Genomic DNA, 27,429 nt, shown 5'->3' with positions numbered 1-27,429 from the left:
TACTTGACCACAGGGGCATATATCCAGATACGCGTAGTAAGTACGGCATGTTTGGTTCACATATTACAGCCACGGGAAACTGGTATTTGAACATCCATTGCCGAAAGTCTGCGAGGCGGCCTCGTAGGCCTTTTGCATTCCACTGCATTATTGCAGATCTTCGTAATTGGCTTTCAAAAGATAGCGCCATGATGTCTTATTGTAGAGCCGCGAGGAGCGGTTCCAAAGCATCTAGAACATGTAGCGCAGTCTTAGCAACCGGCGTCTGTAGTCCGCAGAGAAGTGAACGCATCGTAGTTATCAGGTGCTTCAGCATACTTCGTACATTTTCATTTTCTGTCTTATCATTCTCAGTCACCTTTGCAGACGCATCACCCGACGCATTCAAGCCTGTTTGTTTGGATGGGAGCGACGGCCAGTCAATGTCAGAGTCGGTCGGCGGAATCGTCGTTTTATGCTGCACATGTATTCCACGAGCTGCTGCCGAAGAAGGTACGTCGGACCCGCATCTTGATCGCAGGAGCAAACTTGGCAAGCGAGGAGTTTGCCATGTGGACGATGGTCCATCTGTACGAGAAGTACTCTTGTCTCGCTGTCGTCTGTGTCGCGATCGGCGTCTGCGGCGGCGTATCGATGTAGCAGCCTGTCTGTGAGTGGAGTTGTCCCGCACCATCTTTCGAAGCACTGACATTTCGTCCTTGGCTTTCTGGCACTCTTTTGATGTCGCTTCACGTGGACCGGCGCAATTAGCACATTTTAGGGCAGTAGCATCGCAGCTATCATTTTGATGGGCCCCTCCCCACCGTTGACATGTTACGCCGCCCTTGCAAGCTGCGCTTACGTGTCCTATCTTGAAACACTTCCGACACTGCACCAGTTTTGGCACGTAAGAGTGCACACGGTGTCTTACGTACCCTACTTTTACGTAGTCAGGTAATGTTTCAGAGTCAAAGACTATTTTAATCCACCGGTATTGACCGAAGCGGTGAATCCGCACTATTGGTGCGGTGGAATTCAAGAGCCTCTTGAGGTCAGTGTCAGCGATTTCTTTGTCCACGTCAGAGATAACGCCAGTCGAGGTTCCTTTTCCATACGCAAAGAAGGAGCGCACTGGGATGTTTCCTAGCAGTGTGGCAGCCTTTAGCGTATCCAGAATTGACTTGCTGTTCACGTCAACCGAGAGGATGTTCCTCCGTGCGTTAATTCTGATCTCGCTGACTGGGCCTGGCGCAATTCGCTCAAAGTACTCCGTTAAGCTCTGCCTGTTCATGGTATTCAGATCGTCGGTAGCTGTGGTAGGGATGTAAGCAACAGTGAATGATTGCTTACCAGTGTCCTGCCTGGGCAACGATTCACTGTCTGTTGATGTCCTCCTGAGTTTTCTCTTCAAACGGCGACCCATGGCAAGTGTGAAATCGTTGCCCGATTCCATTTCTTAAACCGTTGAGCTCAGTGTGGTAATGCAGACTCAGTGTGGTAGGTGAGTAAGTAAGTAAGCAAGCAAGCAAGCAAGCAAGTAGATAGATAGATAGATAGATAGATAGATAGATAGATAGATAGATAGATAGATAGATAGATAGATAGATAGATAGATAGATAGATAGATAGATAGATAGATAGATAGATAGATAGATAGATAGATAGATAGATAGATAGATAGATAGATAGATAGATAGATAGATAGATAGATAGATAGATAGATAGATAGATAGATAGATAGATAGATAGATAGATAGATAGATAGATAGATAGATAGATAGATAGATAGATAGATAGATAGATAGATAGATAGATAGATAGATAGATAGATAGATAGATAGATAGATAGATAGATAGATAGATAGATAGATAGATAGATAGATAGATAGATAGATAGATAGATAGATAGATAGATAGATAGATAGATAGATAGATAGATAGATAGATAGATAGATAGATAGATAGATAGATAGATAGATAGATAGATAGATAGATAGATAGATAGATAGATAGATAGATAGATAGATAGATAGATAGATAGATAGATAGATAGATAGATTCAAAATGGCTGAAGTAGGCAAAGAATGCTAATCGCATCAATATCAAAGCTGTTGTATACGTGCCACATACCTGACATATTTAGAAGCATTGGCTGCTAGGTCCTATGCTTGTAATGCTTGTAAATTCACTGAGGTCAAAGGTTAACACGACCAAGCATAGGAAATGTTTTGCGAACTTTTGCAGTGCCGTGGTCTACTCTATTCCTCTGACATGCAGCAGACAGTATAAAGAACAGACAGGCAGCTTTCTAAACGATCGCTTGCACGAGCATGAGGGCAATGTGCATCGCGGCCATAATGGGCATCTGCAGCTAATCACTGTCACGTGTGCTGCTGTAGCTCTCTCTACGAAGAATGCCTCGTTCTAAAGCGCCATCCCAATCAGCTTGCACGCGTTATCATTCAAGCTAAAAGAATGAAAGAACAGACTGTTTGATTGCGCCAACAACGGAGTATCCTCCAAAGCACATTTTTCTCTGGGACGTTGGTATGAAATGTCCGCAGCTGTTCATCCGTTACAGCAGCTTGCTTGGCACGCTTGTGCGTTATGCCGTTCTTCAGCAGTTTCGCTGGCACGTTTCAACGCCATGAACTGTCTATGTCGTTGCTGCAAGCGCAATCGCTTGGCCACACCTTCGTCGGTAGACTCCCGCTGCGTCTCTCGACGAGCTCGCTGTTCACGGCGCTTGGCGCGACGAATCCCTTAGACATTTGCGACAACGATCCCGATTCACTTTCCATAATTATTTCCCACATACGCACGCGGGCATCGTTGCGCACAAGGTGAGGCGCGAGGGAGGAGTGACTAAGCGGCGCGGCACCCGTGCGCATTATATAGGGAACGGGGTAGATTTGTATGACGTCAAACGCGACGCTCGTGCGGGTGTCGACCCGGTCGTCCTAGGAGACTGGAAGCGGAGGCGGCCGTTGGTAAGTAAATCCAGGCTGGTAAGCTAGTAGTGCTTTGACACTAAAAATTGAGCAGCGATTTAGTCCGTAGTGCTTCTATTGACCTGACAAGAAGCTTCGTTTCTTGTCTGCACCCGTGGCTAGAGGTTAGCGGATTTTCTTCTCGCTGGAACAGCACCCTGGGCTGTTGTTGTTGCCTTTCACAAGTGTGGGTCCTACCCACGTTGGGGAATTGGCCAAGAAATGGGCTTGTTGGTTTTCCCTCCTGGCGCTCGTGGTGTCCTCCTCTTTTCGTGTCCGCGTCTACGTCTTGCGCTGTTAACACCGAGATTTTTCTCTTTTTTTCTCTACAGTTGTTTTAAACAATTTGCACTATATGCTGAATACCAGTAAATAAACTCCGTTTGAAGTTAGCGCCTCTGTTGTCTTGAACCAGACCGTCTCTTTAAAACTGCGATCCACAATAGTTTTAGTACGCCATCGATGCTTCTTTTTAGCATATAGAGTAACTAGAACTTACTAGTTACACTGCACCTTTCTCAAGAGTGGTTCGCAAGCGGCTTCTCAGTATGCGAGATGATCGTGTAAGAAAGCTAGGATATTTAGCCATATAAGCCCCTTGTCGTCCAACTACCCTTCTGGATTGATGTTAACGGTCAGAATTTCTACACATTAGCATATGCGGCCTCTTCGCTTGAGCGTATCTTTCACCTCTGCCAGAAGGTGCAATGTGATCGAGCTGAATACCACTCTGCCCACCAGGCTCTGATGTTGCTTGCGACTGGGTTACAATGGACATTCCAACTTTCATTCTCGCCTCATGTGTCCACTTTCCTAGGCTCGATACTTACCTCCTTTAGTGTTCTACGCTGCTGAAACGACCATGTTCATATTCACTGAAGTCAAGCACTCGATCTTCCTTGCGCAATGACAAGTTCGCCTGGCCAGTATATAGCGAGGACAACGCGCAGGACGCAAGATTTGTGAGCTCGTGCAGTCGTCGGAAACATCTCGCGCTTCTGCTGGGCGATGCCAACAATGTTTCTTCTGTCGACAATTCTTGTGCTGTTCGGTCGCAATGTGTTTGCCCTAATGCCAAGAACCCTTTCACCATAATCAGCGTGCCTACAAGAACGCAGCGAGAAATCCAAGTCTCTCCGAATCGGTCATCGCACGAGAATTTCAGCAGTAGTAATAGAAAAAAGGCCGACTTGTTCAATGATTTCTCTAAGCTGTGAAGCGGACTTCCAACGAGTCTTGCACAAGAAATGCGCGTTATAGCCTTGATCAAACGCTCGTTTAATTTCACTAATGTGACTGCCGTGAATTGTGAGCAGCACAACGGCCGCACTATAACGGCCCGTAAAGGCACCGACAAAAAAGAAGACAATAAGAATATTGTTTGTTTACATTGTACGTTTAATCATACGTAGTTGGCTCTACAGCCATTGCTTTCAGTTGATTCGTGCATTTATTTGCGAAATATATCTCGATTTACGTTGAGACAAGGCCCGGCAACCAGGACTGTTGCCTGGAATCCGTCTGCGATGATTCCTGGAACGAGAGCCGAGCAAACCTTTTGTCAGAAATATGCGGCCTACTCAGCGCGCGGCGAAGTGTGGCTCCAGGACGTGAAATGAGCGTCCTCCCAGTTCCAAAACCCCGGAATGTAAGCTTTGCGATCATTCTCCAGAGCTTCGGAGCGCTGGGTAATGCCGTGTAAAGCCTCGCTAAACGTCCTGGGGTCCACTCTCGCTGGGCGTTGGGTGGGCCGCGTGCTTCTGGAAAATTTTTAGTACATGGGTAAGTGCGACGTCACACAACCAGATGCTTTCCCCTAAGAAAGAAAGGGTGGCGAAACACGTGGAATGTGGAGAGACGCTCTACCTAGTCGAATATTTCCTGGGCATGTGCCGAACGTATTCAGCAGGCGCCACGACAAGAACACGGCAAGCGCTCGTACCGAACCCCTGCTGCTGTTCTTGCGACTAAGCGGCGCACTCCGTAGTTGCATTCGATGCGCGAGAAAAAAAAAAGAAGCACGATTCACGCACAAACGGAATATACGACACACAAGGTAGAGTACTCAACGAGGACAAGAAATCATGCGGCCGCTTACTTTTTACCGTCGTGAAAGGAGCGACTGTTGGGTAGAGAGAAGAGCATGGTGTGAGACACTTAATAAAGGCAAATTGCATCTCGCTTAGGTCAGCTAATACAGACAAGGAAAACTAAGAAATTTATAGAAACAACTGTCCGATGCGTAGGATAGAGTGCATTTTACCACATGAATCGCAGCTCAACAACCACTACGCGAACGAATTCGGCGTCCGTGGCGTTCGCCTGTGCTAGTTCTCGCGATCTTCAACTGGCGTTACACCACTATAGAACAACACGCTGTGCAGTTCCTACACTGCGTTCAGTCGTAGTGAATTCTGAGGCACTTGGCGCATGGGCGTAGCTTTCTTAATTTTTTTGCGACCTCACTTGGCAAATTAAGCAATTCGAGAATCGGCAGTGATTTCGGAACTCGAAATGCATTATAGCTCTGATAGAGTGGCACAGGCCGCAGTTTGTTCCGCGGAGTGGAGTGAGTCTATTTTTATCCCGCTTTTACTGCACTCCCAGAACTCTAAGATGGGGTCGGATAAGCCTGCACAGCAGGAGTCTTTAAAGAAATATTGGAGGCCAAATGGATGTCAGTGTATGTTCGCGAGTTCTGAATAACTGATGATGTGTTCATTATGGTGAACATCTACTAGTTCGTCGTGAATTACCTGGCGCAAGTCATAGTATAGAAAATGTAAGCGGGCAGGTAGCATACTCATACATACAATGTTATGTTGACCATGAAAAGGCTGCAGAAAGGGCACTTAATGAGTGGCGAGCGTCAAAACAAGGCATGTCATAACGATCCACGACTTCAAAGGAAGTTGGTCGTGAGGAAGGCAAAAAAGAATAACTTGATGTGCATATGTCCAAACCATGTAACTAAAATTTATGTAGTATTGTTGTTTGTGCAATCTTGCCACTTCTGCACGTTGTCTTCCAGAACTTTTCAGCCACACTGTACGAAGTATTGAAAATAAAGCTACTGCTACGCATTATTGTTCACTGTTCTCCCGAGAAGTTCAATTTCGCAAATATTAATCAGCATTCTTTCTAGCTACATCAGCGTCACTCGCAGCGATGCAGATGGCAATGCCCCCTCCCACTTCCCTCAGAATGATACACTACACTAGACTACGCTACACTACACGCACACCTACGAAGATGTTTCACTCACAGTCCTGCGAGAGCAGCGTGAAGAGTATGCCGAACATTGTGACACTGATGAGCAGCAGCAGGGTGGTCATCACGAGCAGAATGAAGCGCTCCCGGGTCTGGTCGATTAAGCTGCGAAAGAAATGAGTACAAGCACGCATGGCTCCAGTCAGCGAACCGCTATCGCTCGCAGCTCTACGGGATCTATTTGAGCGTGCAGTAAGCGACAGATTCATAGGTGCGCTCTTTGTCGCACAAAGTTCAAAAAGGCCTTATTTTATAAAAGAGGTTGCTCAAACAGCGACTAATTCATGAGTGGTATTCACAAAAACAGTGGCACGGTTTCCAGTGAGCCTAGAGATTACGATTGGAAGCACGGGGCAAAGTGGTCACATTTATCTGATTACCTCATGTGCCTTATTATTCTCGGCGTACATTCGAAGGATTCACCGACGCCTTATTATCGAGAAGGAAGTGGAAGTCCCACGGACCACTGTGATATCATTCTCAATTAGGTGGACCGTTTATTTTCGGCCCATCGACCACTTTTATATAACGCCACGCCGACACGGCCGCTAAGCCTGACCCTACAAAGTTGGTGGCTTCAGCCCCGCGAGGTCGCCTCTTTTCGAGTTAGAGCTGCAAGATGACAGCGGTGAGCGTGGAAGGAGATGATATGACGAGAGAACAGTATGAGGAGGAAGCACGTTGGCGTGTTGTGAAGAGAGGAGGATGTGCAAATGAGCAGACAAAATTTCACTTAACCAAGGATCAGGCAGCGCGCTTCTCAAGCGAGAACGCGTTCAACAATAGGGGGACACAAAGCTAAACAAATCATGGTGGCAAGCAGGATGCCCAGTTTGCCGAAGGCAGAGTACAAGATAATAGTGCACCCACGCGACGGCTTCAAGGTCACCGACTATGGGATCAATCGCCTAGAATGCTGCGTCGACAACGCCGCGGGAATCCCCAGGAAGGAATCGGAAGATGACACGGTGTGTGCCAACTACAAACAGAACATTCTGGTGATCAGCACGCCATCGTAGGAGCGCGACGAAAAATACAGGACCATCACTCGACTGAGGATGGGAGACAAGGAGTTCGGAGCCAACGCGTACGAGTCGGCTCCGGAGGATACATCTAAGGGAGTGATAAGAGGTGTAACGCACGAGGTGTCTCCTAGAGAAATAGTGGAGATGCTAGTAACACCAAGCAATCCGACGGTCCTCATGGCCAAAAGGATGGGGAACACCACGAACGTCATCATCCTTTTCGACGCGCATCACGTCCCAAACTACGTGAGATACGGAAGGGCACTGGTCAAGTGCTCACTATACCGGAAGCAAATAGACGTGTGCTACCAGTGCGGACGCCTCGGTCACAGAGCCGATGTCTGCCGGAACCCGAACACCAGGATATGTAGAGGCTGCGGGATGGAGAACCCGCCGCAGGACCACGATTGCGAAGCGAAGTGCCAGCTCTGCGGCAAAGACCACCCTACGGCGGATCGCCGATGTAATGCCAGATACAAGTTACCGTACTTCGTAAAGAGGCACCGCTGGGAGCAAGCCAGACGAAAGGCAGAAGAAGCGATGTACTACTAAAGGGAAGGTGAGAGACTGTACAGGCCAGGACGGGAAGACTGGAGACAACGGTCGGAACATCGAACGAGGGATGGATCCGGACTGGAAGACTTCCCCAAGCTCCAGGCAAGGGAATGGGGCCGCTCGACGTCCAACAACAGAACCAGATCGAGATCGCGGTCCAGATCGAGATCCAGACCCAAGACCAGCAATACCGGATCTCCCGGATCACAGGGGGGAGGAGGATCTCAAATCACAAAAGGAAAGAGCAACGTCATCGGCACCGCGGGACCACTACAGGTGAGCTGGGTGGACGCGGCTTCCGGGGTGCGTGCGGAGGCAGAGGCTGCTTTTCAAGATAGAGTTAAGACGCTAGAGATAGATCTGGCGCAGATCAGGCAGAGCAATGTTGCGTTTATGGATGAAATTAGAAAACTCAGGGAAGAGAACGACCGTTTGAGGAGCGGGAAAGTGCCACGCAACGAGGAAACCTCGCGAGTTATAAGGGAGCAAAAAGACACAGCAATGGAAGAAGACGTAGCACTCATCCACATTAAACGTAAAACCGAGAACGCTCCGATTGAAACCGGAGTAAAGAAACCCAAGCCAGCCACGACGCTCCAAGAAAAACAGGAGGAATTTGAACAGAAAATCAAAGCCAGCATCAAACAGAACGAAAATAAATTTGAAACTAAACTAGAACAACTGGAAATGAGGCTTGAGCCAAAGATAGAGGCAAAGATGGAGGCGCTAGGAAAGGCGATACTACAGCAAGTGCAACAAATGACGGCTGACTTCGAAGCGAAACTAGCAATATGCGCACCGCAAACAAGTAGGGGAGGACCGGTTCAGACATCGATCAAGCCGTACACTAGGCCCCCGGTGCCCTCCGAGGGATTGGGAAACCTGTAACGCCGCCATGGACAGACCAAATAGATACCCGATTTGGAAATGGAATTGTAGAGGATACGATCTAAAACGTTACATTCTGCAACAACACCCTAAAGACAAAGACAACCCGGATATTATAATGATGCAAGAAACGCACGGGCTGGCAAAATTGTCGGGATACAAGTCCTTTGGCACTGCCAAAGGGGAAACGAAGGCGCTAACGACGTTGGTAAAGCGAAATCACTCGATCGTGCAACACGACACGGATGTTAAGTCAATCGATCACATTCTTCTCGAACTCATACCCATGCGGGAAACGAAGGACAGTCTCTTCATATTAAATATTTATAGCAGTCCGAAATGCAGACAGCATAAATTTCGAACGCTCTTTAAAAAAGCCCTAGCCATAGCGGACAACCGAGCGGTAGTGATCGGAGGCGATTTTAATGCCCAACACGCGGCATGGGGATACAAAATCGAAACTCAAAAAGGCAGGAATCTCTGGCTAGACGCGCAATAGGAAGGCCTGACCCTCGTGACCGACCCATCGGTTCCCACAAGAATAGGTAACAGCGTTCGCGCGGATACTACGCCAGATTAAACATTCATCAAGAACATAGGGACACACAGTGGACAAATACGCAACACGACTTTGGGAGCGATCACAATATACTAGAAATAACAGTAAGGGCAGGACCGTGCAAGACAAAGGGCAGACAACTTAAGATTGTCGACTGGGACCAATTCAGGAAAATAAGGGAGGAGGCCGACGACATGACACAAGGTATTGAGGAATGGACCGAAAAACTAAACGGAGATGTGGCGGCAGCTACGAAAACGGTCCCGGCGGAGGTGCATTTAGATTACGTAGAGAATAAGCTTCTACACATGTGGGAAGCTAAGGCAGGGTTTCAACGGAGATGGAAAAAACAAAAACACGACCGGACGCTTCGTAGAAAGATAGCCAAATTGACAGCGACATAGAACAGTACGCCCAGCAGCTATGCAGACAACAGTGGGAAGAAAAATGCAACGACATGGACAGTCAGATAGGAATGGCAAAAACGTGCAACATCCTTCGATATTTGTTAGACCCGGACGGGACCAAGTCCCGTCCAGGTCTAACAAGATACAAATCAAAATATAAGTCGGCTAATACAAGCGTACCCAAGGACAGAGCAGGACTTCCTCAAGGAAATCGAGAAAAGATACATCTTGCAAGCGATGCCCGTCATACACCCTGACTACACAGGGCAGGTAAATGACAAATTAGACAGCAAAATCGGCGAGACAGAAGTCAGGGCAGCCCTACAGAAACTCAATACCAAGTCGGCACCCGGCCTAGACGGGGTAACGAATAAAACGCTAAGGAACTTGGACGATGAGCCTATAACTAAGTTAACAGAATATATTAATGAATGCTGGGAGGCCGGGCAGATTCCGCAGCAATGGAAGACGGCACAAATCGTGTTAGTACCTAAACCGGGCAAGCGACTGCAGATTGAGAATTTGAGACCCATATCTCTCACCTCTTGCGTGGGGAAACTCATGGAGCACGTGGTCCTAGCGAGGATAACCACCTACCTCAAGGACAAGGACGCGCTCCCACCCATGATGATAGGATTCAGGAGAAATCTTTCAGCCCAGAACGCTCTGTTACAACTAAAACATCAGATCATAGAAGATTCGGGAAGATCGACAAAGGCGATTCTCGGGTTGGACCTAAAAAAGGCCTTCGATAACGTAACACATGCAACAATACTAGATAGAGTAGGAGAACTAGGACTGGGAAAACGGACATACGATTATGTACGCAATTTCCCAATGGACAGAAAGGCAAAGATCACAATAGTGGACCTATTTTCGGAGGAGATCGAGATAGGCAGTGCAGGTACGCCACAGGGCTCGGTCTTATCACCGATGCTGTTCAAGCTGGCACTAATCGGGCTGCCAGCCAAGCTACAAGAAATCGAGGGACTCAACCATACCTTATACGCTGGCGATATCACCTTATGGGTGAGAAACAGAAGTGACGGGAAAATAGAACAAACGCTTCAAGCAGCGGTTGAAACAATCGAACGATATCTGGAGGGGACAGGGCTAACATGCTCAGCAGAAAAATCGGAGCTGTTACTGTACAGACCGACTCGCAGAAGTCACAAACCAGGCAACTACAGAGAAGATCTCACCCATAGAGACGAGATACAGTTAAATACAGACAACTACAGGGAAGATCTCACCCATAGAGACGAGATACAATTAAAGACGGTCGATGGGAAACCCATACCCAAGGTAGACAGGATCAGGGTATTGGGGCTCCTCATAAAAGCCAAGGGAAACAACGGAGAAACCCTCAGAAGACTGGAAGGAACTGTAGCGCAAATCATGAGGCTAATCAGAAGGATAGCAAACAAGCATAGCGGGATGAGAGAGGAAAACACGATCAGGTTAATAGAGGCCTTCGTAATAAGCAGAATAGTATACGCAGCGCCGTACTTAAAATGGCAGGTCGCGGAAAAGATCAAACTAGAATGCCTCATTCGGAAAATATACAAACTAGCCATAGGGCTACCGATCAGTACCAGCACGGACAAGTTGCTACAATTAGGCCTCCACAACACGATAGACGATCTCATTGAAGCGCAATGTACGGCACAATATCAATGCCTCTCTAAGACTAGAACCGGCAGACACATCCTAGAGAGACCAGACATAGGTTACCACACACAACACGGTGTCAAGGTGGACATCCCGAGAGAGACGAAGGAAACAATGGTAATACCCCCAATAGCAAAGAACATGCACCCAGAACACAATAAGGACAGACGAGAGAACAGAGCGAAGCAGATACCAAAGAAATTCGACAGAGACAAAGACGCAGTCTTCGTAGACGCAGCTCGATACAGTCGCAGACGAGGTTTTACGGCAGCCGTATTCGATAGCGAGAAACAGTGTAAGACGTGCGCGACAATACGCACCACAAGTAACGAGACAGCGGAAGAAGTAGCCATAGCGCTCGCAGTAGCTCAGACTAACGCAACCGTGATAGTCAGCGACTCTCAAACGGCAATAGGAAACTTTGCCAACAACCGAATCTCCCTGGAGGCACTACACATTCTTCTTGCAGGAGGTCAAAATTTGGTCAAAGGTGTACATCACATGGACACCCGCTCACACCCTCGCGGAGGACGGCAACAACGAGGCGGCACACGACGCGGCTCGAGGGCTTACGGACCGAGCCGCAGTCGCAAGTGACGCCCCGACACCCTCCGGAAGTGACGGTGCAGTAAATGAGTGGGAGGACAGAATGACAACATAGAATGAAATTACGAAACACTATAGGTTACAGAGGGGCATATTCCCACGACCTCACCCAATATTGACAAAAAAGCAGTCTGTCGCATGGCGGCAGTTACAAACTAGGACGTATCCGAACCCTGCGCTCTTGCACATCATATATCCGGATATATATCAAACGGACGAATGCAACACATGCGAATCCAGAGCCACTCTGGAGCATATATTATGGGAATGCCGAGGGATACATAAAAATGAGAACGCGGCCTCTAGCAACAGCCTTTGCACGCGCTGGGAAGCCGCGCTGCTCAGCCCCGCCCTCGAGGATTAACTATGGGCCGTCCAGCAGGCCGAGGATGCCTCCAGGACCCACGAACTTCTGGCCGTCACCTAGGCGGCGCCTTTGCCCCCCCCCCCCCCCCCACCAACTCGCAGGACACGAAATAAAGTTATTTCCTCTTCCTCATGTTCCTTCAGTTCATCGACTAGCATGTCCGCCTCTATTTATGGCGATGGCGTGATTAGATCAGCGACATGGAGACTGCAACGTGTTAAAAAGACGCTAAAGATAAGAAAAATCTCCATTGTGTTAGCGAATCAGCCCTCAACAAGGCCGAAATTCCGCCATGGCAAGAGGTCCGGAGAGCCAGAAAAGATGCAAAAACGAAAGCCGCGCCACGCCACTGCCTTGAGTTTCCGGCACCACCGTGCAACGACATAATAGACTGACGGCATCTGCCTGAGCCTAGTCAATTTTCTATGATGGACTACGTTGTACTTCAAGAGAGCCAATGAATGAACCTAGCAAGTTTAAAGCACTTTTTCTGAGCCCCAGTGGAACAAATACTGGCAAATACAAGTAATTCGAAATTCATGATGTCACACTGACGTACCGACGCTCCGGTGACAGTAGGAAATTCAAACTGAAATTTGCCTGTTCTTTTTCGTTTGAGATTCACTATATTACCGTGAAATTAACGGAAATAATCTTTTGAAATCATAATTGATCAGCGCAAGCCACTTCAATGTTTACTGTCCTTATAATAATTTGATTGCGCAGCGAATACACTTAGCCGCTTCAAGTAACGGAGCATAAGAGGCAGGTAGAAACTTCTGGTGTATATAATAAGCTAGAAGAAGCGTATTGTACATAAACAGATGCACTGCGTTCCATTAGTCACGAGTGACTTAGAACGTTTTGTTTACACCCGTTCATATTCCACTCCAGAAATCGCTTCTCGAGTGAAGTGATTTGATCATATCGAGGATGACACTGACTTAGCGCCTTGGAGACAAAGAAAAGCTACGCGGAAAACCGAAGACTGACAGGTGCTCATCCTACACAATAGCGACTGTAATTTATTATCGCTAATGCCTCATAATTATCCGATAAGTGTACGGCGAAGTCTGCATACCACCGACTCTACAATCTGTAACTTCTAGTGATTTTTTTTCAATTAGTTTTTCTTGGCATGTAGTTCTTCCTATCTCTATCCTCCTATCTCACCAAATATTATTTATCATGTACGTTTATTTATCTGCCCCCTTCTACTATGTACTTCTACGTAAAGCATAGCAGAATCCAGTGCCTCCCTGCCGGACGCCAAGACACACGCCGTCTCTCTTCTCTCATGTGCCTCTGTACGTCTCGTGACATGACGTGATCAAGACAGGGCACAATTGTGCGGTCAACAAAATGAATGTGAACCAGCTATCCCAATCCACTATGCCTCGGCTGGCCACTGTTGTCGTGATTCTTTTAGAGTGAGAAAAAAAATCGCTAAATTATCACTAAAATTTATTGCAGTGTCCCTAACGCTTTTTAGTCGATCTTAGGTAACGTAGGTGCTTTGGAACACTATGATGTAGGCTAACGTAGCGTATGTCATTTAACAAAACGCCTTAGGTTTGTCTAGGGTCTATTTCAGTATGGTATAAACAGCGAATTTGCCAGCAGTGTTTAGTAGATATTTATTTTGCTAATCTGATTGCCTAACAATGCCGATGACAGCTAAGGTTCAACGTTTTCCTTCATAATGCGAAGTTGCAAAGGCGGCACGATCCAAAAGTACACGAGTAATCTGATCTTCCTAGCACCGCAACGCCACGTGGTTCACATTATCGCCGCACGTTTTCTACATCTCAGCGGTCATGAACGGATGTAATACGTCCTGCGATGCACATTTGGTAGCATGTTAACGCGACGACGTTGAGTACGTGACCCTTATGCAGATCGAATGCCATGGTTTCACCTCTTTGTCAACTTGAAAGCTCCACGCAGTATTGATTTGTCCAAAGAACAAGAGATTCGTGTGAACGGACCCACCTGCTCGAATATCTACTCCTTCTGCAGTTGATCTGTCTTGTTATTCAGCTGCTCCGTTCAAAATCTTGTCACAAAATTGAGTGCAACGATTATAGTAAATTTATTTGCTGTAACTCTTGCAAGTGTCCGCCACTCGAACGTAGCTTGTGAAAGTGCAGAACAAGTTCGTTAGGACCAATTTATTTTGGTTTAGTAAATGCTCTTCTTTAATAGCATTTTGCGAGCGTGCTGTGAATCATATTAATGCCACAAATGTGAAGGCGACCATTCTTTCATCATGCTCACAGAGCCTACGCCTCATACAACCCATTTCGGCCACGTACATGTTGGACTTGAATAAGAAAGTGCCCTCCACAGGGTCATTTTCGAAGCAACATTCTGAATTCAAAGTCGCTAGAATGTCGCCAATTGTTCTGCCATGTAGCTTAAAAGGTCGCCGGTCGCGAAATAAAAAAAAATGTGTCACTAAACTTACAATAAGGTCGCTAATTCTAGCGGCAATGTTCCTAAAACGGCAATATAGTGCTTACCTTTCCCAGCTCAATGACTCTGACCCAGCTATCACGGAAGACCATTTAAATCGGATCATAGCTATCGCATTAAAACCCGTAGATAGACATTTATTCTGAAGGACCAGCCCACCCACGTGGTTACACTGTATCCTGGACAAGCGCGCGTTACAAACCGTATTTAAGATTTCGGTACTTATTGCTACAATAAAGGTATACAGTCGCAGCGGAAAAAGATTAGCGCAAGGGACTGGTGGCCGGAGCGGAAAAAATTGCGGCACGCGGATCTAGTTGTTCGCGAGCGCGGTGACAGCGAGAGTGCCAGGAACATTCTATTTTTCAAAGCAGGGGTGCCTAGCAGTAACCGACCCGTTTTAAAGCCTGCATTTCGAAAGCTATCGTATGCCTCAGTTTCCGGCTAAGTTATGCATCAGCGTGGCTGCGATAAAGGAACTACGATCAATAATAACGGCCGCGTATAAAAAAACAAAATATAATGGTAGGCGACCCTAGTCTTTGACTTGCGTGTCTCTCAGCGGCACTCGCACCTCGGCGTTGGTGTTCTTTAGTTTAACTTGAGGCGAACGCAAAGCCGCACTCAAAGACAACTGTTTTCCGTTAATTTGCCAGTTAAATAGCATGCCCCCATCTTGTGTATGACTCATTAATGACGTCATTACTTCCGCTTTCTACTTCCGGGTTTATATGAATTTCGCCAAAGTCGTGCTCATGTGGCGGGTCCCTAAAGTCCACGATTCTGTGCTTTTGTGTGCGGTAATCCGTGATTTCTAATTAATTCTAATTATTCCAGACACTTCAGTAACTCAACTTGTAGCTAAATTTATGCTCCGATATGATATATATTATGAAACCCGCGAATTCTGTACTGTACTATTGCTTTGCTATTTTTTTTTTCTGATTTATTTTGAATTTCGGCCCCGGTCGTTTCAGGAGGCGAACCGGAAGTGCTGGCCAAGAAACAAGAGTGTCACTCGATGCTCGTGCCACTAATAAATGGGCTTACGTGCGCACCTACGTTGGCGCATAGCTTGGCAGAAAAGTGAGGCATATGATAGCTTTCGAAATGACAGGTTCAAGATGGGTCGCTTTCTGCCAGCTACTCCTGCTTTCGAAAATGGAATGTGCCTGACACCGTCGCTATCGGCGGGCTCAGGAATAACAGCGCCACCTGTGGCGATTGTGCTGCGCCGGCCCTCCAACCAGGTCATTTGAGCTAAGGTTTTCTTCCGCTGGGAATGTACGTATTTGCGCGCGTACAGCACAGGTGTGCGCGCAATATCCTCGCGAACATTCATTCTTCATCGGATTAGGATCGATCCCGCCATGCCTTCGATTGATAGCCTTCGGGTTTGGCCCGTGATACGAACCGCGAGAAAGCTCTTGTCAGGACACAGATAACTGCACAGCCACGTGATTACACTGCTTCCGTAAAATGTGTGTGCTTTAAACCACATTTTCATACTCAGATTAAGATATTTAATCTTACACGACACGGCGAACATGTTAGAACCTGTCTCATTCATTGCCTAATGGTTCACGACCGACTTGCGGCGTCGGCGCTAATATTGCAACCGAACAGACTTCGGCACACATGCAACGTCACCCAGCGGTACATTGTTCGGGACTATCTAGTTGACGATGCGTATGCGTCGAATAAGTGTTCCTTGCAATTCCGTGTACCGTTGCTAGAAGGACGCGATGACGCGAGCCAAAATTTAATTTCCCCGCGAGAAATGTGTCACACGAACAAAGCAAATAACCCAAGCTGGTATTCATGTCAAACTTTATAGCATCGTTATTTTCTAGCTTATCTAAGTATTCACGGTATTATTGACGCGTTTGTTTACTCCAAAATGCCAGAGCACAATTTTGCTATACAGAACTTTGTCTCATCGTTTTTCTGAGTTATCTTCGCAAACTTCACCGCGAAGTCAGGCGTCACAATGAGAGAAAGCCCGCAAAGAAGAGCCTTGTACACTAACGATCGCGCCATCCACTCACGTGGTCTCTCGCGAAATGACGGCGAGGATCCTCCTGGAAAGAAAAAAAAAAATGAAGGAAATTGCATGGCTTAGTGAACATACCGGATGAATACCTTGTAGCTTTTTCCCCAGCAGAGAATCAGCCCAGTTATTACGACGCACTTCCTCAGCAATATTGACTTCAGAATGTGATAACAAAAGTTGTGCTTCGTATGTTCACCAGACGCATATTACATTACCCTGTCAGCACCGCGATTTCATTTCAGTTCTGCTTTATAAAAGGACCTAATCTCTAGATTGACTTGTCCAGCGCAAGAAACAACACGGAAGACACAGATGCACACACGGACAACGGTGACTCTAAACTGAATATTTATTGAACACGACGTAAACGCGAATGTGAATACGCATACAACACAAGAACTGGCGGTCTTAATAACACGGCAATCTTATACATACGTAGCGACTTGAACAAAAGAATAATCATCCGCCATGAGCTGTGGTGTTGAGCGTCTAAGCACTTGCTGGCGGGCTCGAATCCCGGCCACGGCGGATATATTTCGATGGGGGTGAAAACACCCGTGTACTCACTTAAGTGCACGGTAATGAACCCCAAGTATGCTTGAAATTTCTGGAGTCTCCCACTACGGCGCGCCTCATAATCAGATCGTGGTAATGGCTCGTAAAATGCCGTATTTTAATTTTTTTCGAGGAATGATCCTTGACACTAATCGCATTAGTAAAAACAGTTCGAAGCGCATCAGCCAGCCGTCTATTTCCTTAAGCGATAAGGAGAGCTAATTCTTCAAAACACACGCAAAAGCAACAGATTGCTTTACCTTTCGTGCTTTTTGTTGTTACCATGGTTTTTACTGCGCATGCGTACTCGATTTCGCGTTTACGTCGTGTTCAATGAATATTCAGTTGATAGTCAGCGCTGTCTGCTTTGTCGTCCGCGTTTTTCTTGCAGTGGCCAAGTCAATTGAAAGATGAAGCAAGGCCGACTAGCCTGGCGGTCAGTTCAGTTAATATTACGATAAGAATTATATCGACACTCAAGGCGCATTTTTGCCGCCGTCGCCGACGTGATGTACTGTATAAAGCCCAAGGGCGATAACACCGTCGTCGCGCACCGTACGCTGTATGTGCAAGTGAAAGCGTACGATGATGAGCCCACGATCGCAACTGAATCTCGCACGCTCATGGGAGGAAAGTGGACAGCAAGCGCGCCGTCTTCCGTCCCGCCCAAAGAACCGGGTGGAGGGGACGCATGGGGGAGGGCTTGTACTTGGGCAACAACATGTATGGCGCGGCCACGCGCGGTCGCGCGGGCTTTATTTGCAAAGCGAACTGCTTTAGAGGCAGAGTCTAGGTGGGCCGATGGCTCGTAACTTTGCGCGTGCTGTGTTCTCACCGCTCAGTTTGCGTTAAGCAATAGACCGCACGAAGGTCACGTCGCTCGCTGCTGTAGCCGCGCGCTTCTCACGCCCGCGTTTTCACAGGGAGTGTCCACGTTCATGGAGTGTGATCTTTGACTGTGCGCGCTAACACCACGCATGTTAAATCATTTAGTAAGCGAGTGTTTACAAGTTTATACGGTAAAGAAAACTACTCTCTTTACTTACTTGGCTTTACTTTACTTTGGCTGTCTACTAATTCGTTATTGGAAGCGATGCTTCGTCCTTCGGGGGAAACTGATACTTCTTTGTTCAGTATATTTTAAATCTAGGCGGGAAACCGGCATTCAGTATACAGTGGGTATACACAAGATTTTTTCTTCAGGCTTTGGTTTTCAGTGCTAGCGTCAGCTTAATTTGACGACGTCAAAGCCACAAGCTTTTCTTCTCGCAGGCGTTACATGTGTGTTGTTGTTTTTTCTGACTCGTTCATTGGTGCAACCGACCCATTGATCTGTACTATGATGCGGCTGGATAGCGCATTGAGTGCCTTTTAACGAAGGCACCTGAAGCATAGGCTAGTTATCCTGGAAGTCAGTGCTTCTCAACTTTGCAGTGGCACTTCGCGTGCACGAAAGTTCAGCCTTTCTCCTTTTCTTCCCCTAAATTACCTGCCTGTTGCACCTTAGTCTGATAAAGCCAGTGGTGAAGTGTTTTGTGGTAACGTCCAGAATTCGCCATCGACGCGCCTACAGCGTCGCTTACATGAGCGATGTGCGCTCTTACCAGACCGAAAGAGACAACAGCCCCTATAACTCGGCAAACCACGAATAAAAGGCTGTTAAGGCACATTCACGCCGAAAGCGGAGTGTCTAAACGGCCAAGCGGATTTTCAACGCGAGGAGGAGGTGAGCGCGCGGGTCTGTTCAGACCAGAGAAATAACCTGGCTGCCCGCGCCGCTGAGGAGGCGGAGCACCTAGCGTTTTCCCACCCCATGTGTCGCCATATCGAGGCAAGGGTTGAATGTCCTGACCGCGCGCATGCCAGCGTCGTCAGCACGCCACCGTCGTCTGCCGTTGCGAATGCCTGCGGCAAAGCGGAGAGCTCTGGCGAGCGTAAAAAAAATCTGCCAGTGAGCGATTGCGCTCACCGCCTCGTTTTCCGCTCGCTTTTAGCCGCCTGGCGAGGAGGTTTGCCCGCTTTCAGCTTGCCCGCTTGGCCGCTCCGCCTTTGGTGTGAATATAGAGGCTAGAAGGTCCTCTTACAGCCGCCATATTATCCGACCGCACGTACCCTACTTGCGGGACAAGCTGCTGCCCCACCCCACACTTGCGCTTACTTGACCTACGCACGGCTTGGCGAGCGGGGATGCTGTACCCAGCACAACATAGTAGAGATCAGTGGGCCGATAAATCTAACTGCACCAATAAATTCTTACAGGTCAACATTCGGCGCAGACACGAAGTTCGCTCAGTAAGATAGCTGCTGACGACATTGTGGGGGTCAATCAATGTGGGCAGGAACGAGTTGACAGAGTTGATTTGGTAACTGTGATATATGCTGCAACGCGAAAAAATAAAGAGCAAAAGAAAACACGCAGATGAAGACGAGAAACACAGGACGAGTGTTCTCTTTCAGACAAGGGATATGAATATTTATTTAGCCCATGGGGGGGGGGGGGCGGTCATCCTGCTTGCCATGAAGGTTTCCTTGTATTTGAGGCTATTGTTTTGCTTTCTTTTTTGCTGCCTCTTTGCTTTGTCCACCATTCTTATTGCTGTTCGCGGGTTCCATGAATTTTTGTTGTGGTGTTTTCCAATTGTCTATATATACGTTGTTTCGAAATCGTCTATATATACGTTGTTTTCCAATAAAATCTTCAGTTGAAATTGAGCGCTCGTCCTGTGTTCCTCGTCTTCGTCTGAATCATTCTTGAACTGCAACAAGATATGTTACTATGCTCCTCATTATTACTGTCTGCGCGCCTTTTGACATCTATTGCCAAGTAACGAAGCAATTCTGACATAATTGTGGTAATGAAGGGCTCCCACCTATTTCACATGAAGATCAATGACCGAAAATTTCCTTCAGCGCTAAAAGCTACGCTGCGAAAACAGCCGCAGCTATCCTCACTAAGTTCGGTAAGCGCTGATCACGTGTTCTCAAGGCCGACGAAATGACTACTTTAGTTTATTGCGGCAAACAATGCCCTAAACCTACGACGCATTGTGAAGTGTTGTGGGAATGCTGCAGCAGCTATTGGAATTCCTCTTCTCGCGGTCAAGCAGGTGGGCATGTGCGCTTGAGCGGATTTGCATGAGCGCTTGATCGGATTTGTATGCTCGCGCTACGCAGCTTGATCGGTGAGTGACATTCGTACGGTTACTCCACGGCTCTCAAACGACAGTCCGAATTGGTGTCAGGTTGCATCCTGCGGGTGCGAAGGGAGGCAGGTGAGGTCGACAAGAAAGGGCATTGGCTCAATGCCCGCCGTTTTCTGCCGCACCCAATTTTGGAGGCCAAGTCGCAGAGCCCGCGTCACCCTACCCTGCCCACAGGAGAAGCGTGTGTCCTCCTCCTCTAGCCCAGCCGTGCATTTGTCAAGCTCCGCCCAGATCAGACGGTGACTGCAGGACCTTCGCACGGTAGAGACAAAAAACACATAGAGGGAGATATCCGGTGTTTCTATGTGGGGCCACGGTTCCAAACCGACCATCGGACGTTCTAGAGCGAAGCTGGCTTTGCAACCATCCAGGACTTTCCTGACCATGCCTGCTGTATGCTGCTGCTGTATTGCCCAGTAGCTTACACATAAAAAAAATCTGAACAACATGCCCGACGCTGGGATGGAACCTCGCCTCCCCTCCCCCTCCCCCCAAGCAAATGAGCCCTATGCTCTAACCCCCAGGTTGGAGCCGCCTTCTAACCACAGCACCCGCACTTCCATCGTGCCAACGCAAACCAGCTCTGTGAGATAATCGCCCCGTGTGTCCCATTGCGTGGCAAGGGGGGATGCGCGAGAGCACATGTACGTACGCCGATTTCCTCTACGTCAAAAAAAAAGTGGAATAAAAGGGACAAAATTGTAGAGTTTGATTATGTATCACAGAATTCATTATAGAATTCACGAAAGCTCTTCACATACATTCCAGGATGTGCTATGGATCTGGATTCACTTTTTTGTTATGATTATTTACTTAATTCATTTCTAGGGCAACCAGTTTGATCTAGCATACAATGTAGGCGGGAAATGGCAACCTACTAACAAACGACAAAGTCGAGAAGTCAGCAAAAATAAGCTATTGCTCGAAAATGACACTAAATTTCAACTATTTATCTCGGGACTTCCAAACTGGCAGGCTGATTTAGCGCCACCTACTTTGTGAAAATCGACAAGAGATTTTCGCCTGAATTCTGTCCCTTTAGGTCAAGAAGCGTCAAAAGAAATAGCTGCATGAGGTCATCAATAACGACAAGACAGCACTTGTACCTTTCCTCAGCTCGAGATCAGGATGAAGGATGGCCGATTCTACCGTTCATTTCTTGCTGCGGCGGCGAAGAGCAAAGAACATGGGTGAATAAAAATTAAATCGGAACGCCTGGGTACTGTCATGCGGGCCGCCTCAGTAAGCCGCAGGCATAAACTTTTTTTTCTTTCTCTATGCCGCAGGTGCCGTTCGGTAAACGTACCGAAGTCCAGTGAATCCTTCCCATGCGCATGAGAAGAATGTAAGACGGTAATTCTATGTGTAACTCTTATGCCAAATACTCAGAGCACGCTAAACTCACGACGTGCACGTTCGTGGCAGCCAGTACGAGTACCGGTAACGTTATGATAATACACGCAATTTTCTCATGCGGTGGCGACGAAAAGCCAGCAAACTACTGAAGCTGCGATAAAGAAATAAAAACTGGGCAGTTTAGTCCGAATTAAGGAGTACTGAAACGAAGGCTCAGCGTTTCGTTGACGCTCCACGGTCGGGGCTCTACGACTACGCGGCGACGACGCGCTTACGCGACACAGAACGCAAGATGACGGCGACGCAGCAGTAAAAGGGCTCCGGCTGCAATAAGGCTTGTTGCGAGGCTGGCAACATGAGCGGTGGTACCACCAGCGTTGCCGGCGTCGCACCTCCAAGGGGCAAGACGTCAGAGCGAAAGGAAACCGCGAGCGCTTGCAGCTACAAGCGTGCTGTGCGTTCCGCTTAGAGCACAGTATGCACCACGGTGTGTTATGCACAGATCTCAGCTGCAACGGAGAACATGTGCGCACAACACTCATGACAGCAGTGAGAGGCGTAACGCTGGCCTTTGGGGTCGGAGTGGTATTCGGTAAGGGTCAACCTCGCGGACTGTTCATTTCGAGTGCTACTGAAATGCTGATTGGCTGGAGCTGCACGCGAGAGAAGGAGCCAAGCGTGCCCAGACTCTCTCCTACATGCTCGTACAGCTCCAACCAATCGGCGGCGGCCGAAATGAACAGTCCACTAGCTGGACACTTGCAGAATGTCACCCCGCCACGTGTCATCGCTGCAGAACCGACTGAGTGGAGCATGAGGGTAATTCCGCTTGGGTTGCAAGTTTTTGCTTCTGCAGGCATTGCGCCTGTATGGAGACCTTCCAAACCTCCATGTGCGGGCTGCGCGCATATGCGTCGATATCGCGACAGCACGACGGGAGCGCCAACGGCGACGGCGCAAATGTGCCTCGAGAGTCCGTGTGATTCCTATCGCAATAAAATCTCCCAGGCCTTCGTATTAGGCCTGCAATCAAGTGGCACACCCTAGCCAGCGCGTTCCAACAAAATATCTTTCATAAGAAATTTCAAACGTTCGCCGATGCCGTGGTATTTATATTTTTGGCTGTAAAGAGTGAAAGTGCACGTACGGTCATGTTCCAGCCTCGTTTTGTGTTCCTTCACTTTCCAGTTTACGTCGTCCGGGTAGCCGCGTTTCACAGTGCACCGAATCTACGTGACGCTATTACGCAGTAGGGAACATACGCGAAAAAAATTAAGAAGAAAAGAGAACAGCGCGAGCACCCATTAAAATTGAAACGGGAAGCCGCAAATATAAAGTTGAACCTCCGAGTTTTGTTTTAAAGGCAGCAATTCGCAAGCTCATGCGCGAAGTTCTCGCGCACAACACGACACGGATACTTTACTTATCTCAGCCAGTTCACCCTTCTCGAGTTAACGCCGCGTGTGACAGGTGTTCAAAGTGCGCGGGCATACACGACCAAAGACAAACGGAAGCCGAAGCGGCAAGGCTCTGGAGGGCACCCACGTGTATGCGCTGGGGCTGACGGTTTCGCTGGTGGAAGTCAGCGACATGGGGAACCTGATCGTCGGTGCGACGGCCGCCGCGGTCGCTGGCAAGTCGGCCATGGTGACGATCTTGCAGTCTTTCCTTCCCAGTCAGGGCTCCCCTGCGCAAGTGAAGAGCCAGGCGAGATAGACGAGAGCGGTAAATTGTCGCTTGCAGCTGAGCGAGAATATTACTGTAGATACTGATATGCTACGTAACCGTAACGTCGTAGCGCAAGGCCAGGGCTTTCGAATGATGAAATCCGCGCATTTTGTAAAGGCAAGCGTCTCCCTATCGTGCAAGAATGCTACAGCAAAATAATAACATGAAAAAGAAAAAGACTGCAAAGTCAACGCCAATGAAATCATCCGCGAAACGTCTAATGTCATAATGTAGTAAAGCTAAGTCATTGTCGCTGAGGTGCGCGGGATAAATGTTCTAGGTAAACGTCAATCTCGCCTTTTGACCGTAATACGAAGAAAAAAGTTGTGAAGCAATTTAATGGCAAATGCGAGCGAAACGCGTTAGCATTACGTCGCACCACTTTCAGGTCCCGGACGCATGATTGAAACCACGTTCGCAAAATTGCTAAGTGCTCTTCAGGAGCTCCCTCAACACACGTCCTGCCTGTTCCGGGAGGACGAAGTGCAACGGACGGTGGTCCGGAGCAGACCATCGTCAGTTGCACTCGGCGTATATACAGGTTGTTTCACGTAACTTCAGTCAAGCGTTAAAAATAAGGAAATGCCGCGTAGCTGAACCGAACCAATGTAATTTCGGCCGTCGCTTGGAGATGCTGGGATTATTTTTTGCGTCGGACCTCGTAACATAGTCTTGACGAATGGGTAAACTTCTCAATTAATATATTTAGAGGGAGAGTGTCCACGAAAAATTTTTAGAGTAACTTGAGAAACACGTTTGTGTTGCTTTCTGTTGCTCAACGCGTGGTATAAAAAATTGGAGGACGCTTAAGCTTCGCCTTCAAGAGTGGAACGCGACAGCGTTCCCTTCGACCCGCCAAGGGGTGTAAGACAATGCGCTACGGCGCAGCGATCACTTATGAGGCGCCCCGCATTGGACTTTGCACCCAACAATCACGCGGTGAGCGCCGAGCAACGCAGCGTTCGGCGCGGCAACGAAACGTGTGCCTGAGCAAGCGGAACGAACCAAAGAACTCGGTGTCTCTGAGGGAGAAACGATCTACGCAAGCCAAACGATGGGCCTGACGCCTCGATGGGATCGTCCTCTATCTCGCTTGGGAGCACCACGCAGACGCATGACTCCTCCGAAGCAGCTCGGCACACATCGCAGGGGACGCTTTTTCACCAGACGCGCTACGGCGCAGCGATCAAGTCAGAGGCGTCCCGCATCGGACGCTGCCCATAGGAATCGCACTGTGAGCGGAAGTAGTAGTGATTTTAAGATGAAAGGAAGAGAAAAGTGCAGTGCCGTAACTGTCTCTCAAGGGAGGGCACCTCAACAGCACTGCACGGGGTAAGGGGAGTGGGGAGAAAAAGATTAGAGAGAGAATGAAAGAGAGCGAAAAAAAAAACAAAAAAACAAGAAGGTTAAAGAAGAAGCAAAGCGGGGCTTACAGCCGCGCTCTCAGCAGAGTCTCGTCACAAAAGCCAAGGAGGGCAGCAAGCGCTCTCTTGGCGATGGAGGCGGGGGCTGCGGGAAATAGGAGATCACCCTCCGTGCTGCACGGTAGTCCGACTCGGCGATATGAAGCACAGAGCGCGGCAACGTTACTAGACTAGCTTCAGTTTTAAAACTCGGCGCCGTTGCGCGGAACCGCCACCCGCCCGCGTCTTCGTGGCGCCGCAGTCGCGCCCGGCTTCACTTCCTCACTAGCCGGCTACGCGGGCGGGCCGGACAAAGCACGCGGTGCAACGTGGTGTATTCTGTACTTCGTTGTTGACAGCGAATTTCAGCAAGCATGTCATCCGTGGAACTGTAGCCTTCGCCTAGTTTCTTAAGGATATCAGCATACGATGCCGACGTGCTGCGTACCTGGCTGCGTAGGCCGCTATCGGAACGATGTCAACAGTTCGGCGCACCACCTTTTTTGTGCTCTTAGCAATGCGACGCTTCGCTCGACGTGAAACAGAGCGATTCCTCGTGCCGACTGGGCACTTACTGCGAAATCAACGGCACGCGCTCGTGCCACTGCTCCCGCGTTCGTCGTCGTCTTCCACAGCTGGCTGCGTGGCCGTTCATTTTTCCAGCGTAGAATTTCACTTCACTTCTGTCGTCGTAATGGGGAGGCCGCGTTTACGGGGGTAGGAGCCATTGCTTAAGGGAGTATGAGCCACTCATGGTCTTACGTAACGGAAAGATCTAATTTTGAAGAAATTTAATTTCGAAGAATCACAAGCGGCAAATCGCAGGCGAAGGCTGCTAACCACGCCGCCGAGCAAACTCGAGACATCGAAAGCAAGCGACAACTGCGGACTGCGGGCATACCGTCAGACGTCGTTCTCTCCGTCGCAGCCGATTGTGTGTAACCTCATAACAAAGGAATACTTTAATGAACCCTCGGGATTAACCCAGTGATAAACACAGGGGTTGCACGTTTCAGCTTCGCTGATTAAGCATCTTCACGGAACGAAAAATCCGACTTCTTTATTTCTCTCTTTTTTTGTGTGTGTGTGGCTTGTGTGTACAAAGACCGACGCCATCTTTCTTTTTGTAGCGCTTCTTTGGCGTGGCGAGAAGCTTCGGTGGGGATGAAGATCATCCTACAATCACGCACTTTGGCCAGATATTCAGGCTCGTGAGCCTAAACTGCGCGAAATGTTAAGACGACAGGAAGAAATACACGACATTTAGAAACGCAGCTTCTGCGCTTCGCTGTATGCGTTTCTTCCTTTCGTGCAGTTTACCCTTCTTTCAGTATTAACGAACTGGCGCGATAAATCTTATTGCTGTAGGTGGATACCGCTTTCTCGTGATATCACTAATTCGGACTAGGGAGAACGCCAGCGAGCGTGAAACACGCGTAAACTGCCCGTCCGCACGAGCTCAAGGCTGTGACGAGGCGTCTGCAGTGGAGCCCGATGGAACAGCGTTGCCCTCTGGCGGCTGTCACAGAAGTGGCGACAGCGGCTGTAAGCGCGCGGGCGGGGAGTTTTACAACTGAAGCTAGTCTAGTAACGTTGGAGCGCGGTGCGCTCAACGTCGAAGGATGGGCAACGCAGGAGAAGGTGTTCCAGTGTCTCATCCTCGCCGCATTCCGTACACGCGGGGCTGCCTGTTCCGTGCAGTCTGTGCAATCGGGCGGCCGTGCTGTAGCAGCCGACGCGCAGCCGCAGGAGAAAGGAGCGATCCCAGCGGGAGAGGCCGGTGCGGGGGAGGAGGCGAGGGGGCGTCCCCGCAGCAACACGTGAGTCAGGATGATGCGCGCGGAGGGTGCGCAGTATGGCCGTCTTGGCCACGTCGAAGCGAGTGACGGAGATGGCGAGGGGGAAGCGAGCCGCGAGAGCTTGCTTCGCAAGGGCGTCGGCTGCCTTCGTTTCCGGGCAGGCCAATGTGCGCGGGGACCCACTGCAAAACCAAGTCGCAGCCCTGATTTACGACGTGGCGCAGTTTCGATCCCACGCGCTGCACAAGTGGGACACCGGCATAGTCTTTCCGCAGCACGCACAGAGCCGCGCGCGAGTCACTCAGGATCGCAGCAGACGAGACACCGCACTGGTGAAGAAGGTCAGCCGCAAGGTCGATGGCCGCGAGTTCGGCGACTGTCGATGAGGCAGGGAAACGGAGACGGCACTGCCGGGACACAGAAATGTCCGGTGCCGTGCACGCAGCAGCAGCGGAGCCGTCACTGGAGACAGAGCCGTCAGTGTAGATTAGGAGGCGGTCGCGTAGGTGTTCGTGAAGCAGTGCAGCCGTCTCCTGCTGC

At 48.8% G+C, this 27,429-nt stretch overlaps 1 protein-coding gene across 2 annotated transcripts in view; it reads right to left on the bottom strand.

Moving 5' to 3' along the window:
• Window positions 1-4,361: 4,361 nt before the first annotated feature.
• Window positions 4,362-27,429, bottom strand: part of LOC126524049 (uncharacterized) — a 39,140-nt gene continuing 16,072 nt past the window's right edge. The window contains exons 2-5 of one of the 2 annotated variants that reach the window (XM_055067048.2): window positions 23,505-23,646; window positions 16,841-16,873; window positions 6,235-6,344; window positions 4,362-4,502 (exon numbers count right to left, since the gene is read on the bottom strand). In XM_055067048.2, the coding sequence (XP_054923023.2) occupies window positions 4,501-4,502; window positions 6,235-6,344; window positions 16,841-16,873; window positions 23,505-23,605 (246 nt within the window). In that variant the 5' untranslated portion in view covers window positions 23,606-23,646 and the 3' untranslated portion in view covers window positions 4,362-4,500. The other variant, XM_072286803.1, reaches the window with a different exon arrangement.

This window comes from Dermacentor andersoni, chromosome 3 (assembly GCF_023375885.2).
Source record: "Dermacentor andersoni chromosome 3, qqDerAnde1_hic_scaffold, whole genome shotgun sequence".
NCBI classification, from domain to species: domain Eukaryota; kingdom Metazoa; phylum Arthropoda; class Arachnida; order Ixodida; family Ixodidae; genus Dermacentor; species Dermacentor andersoni.
This window is presented reverse-complemented; position numbering and strand designations above follow the sequence as displayed.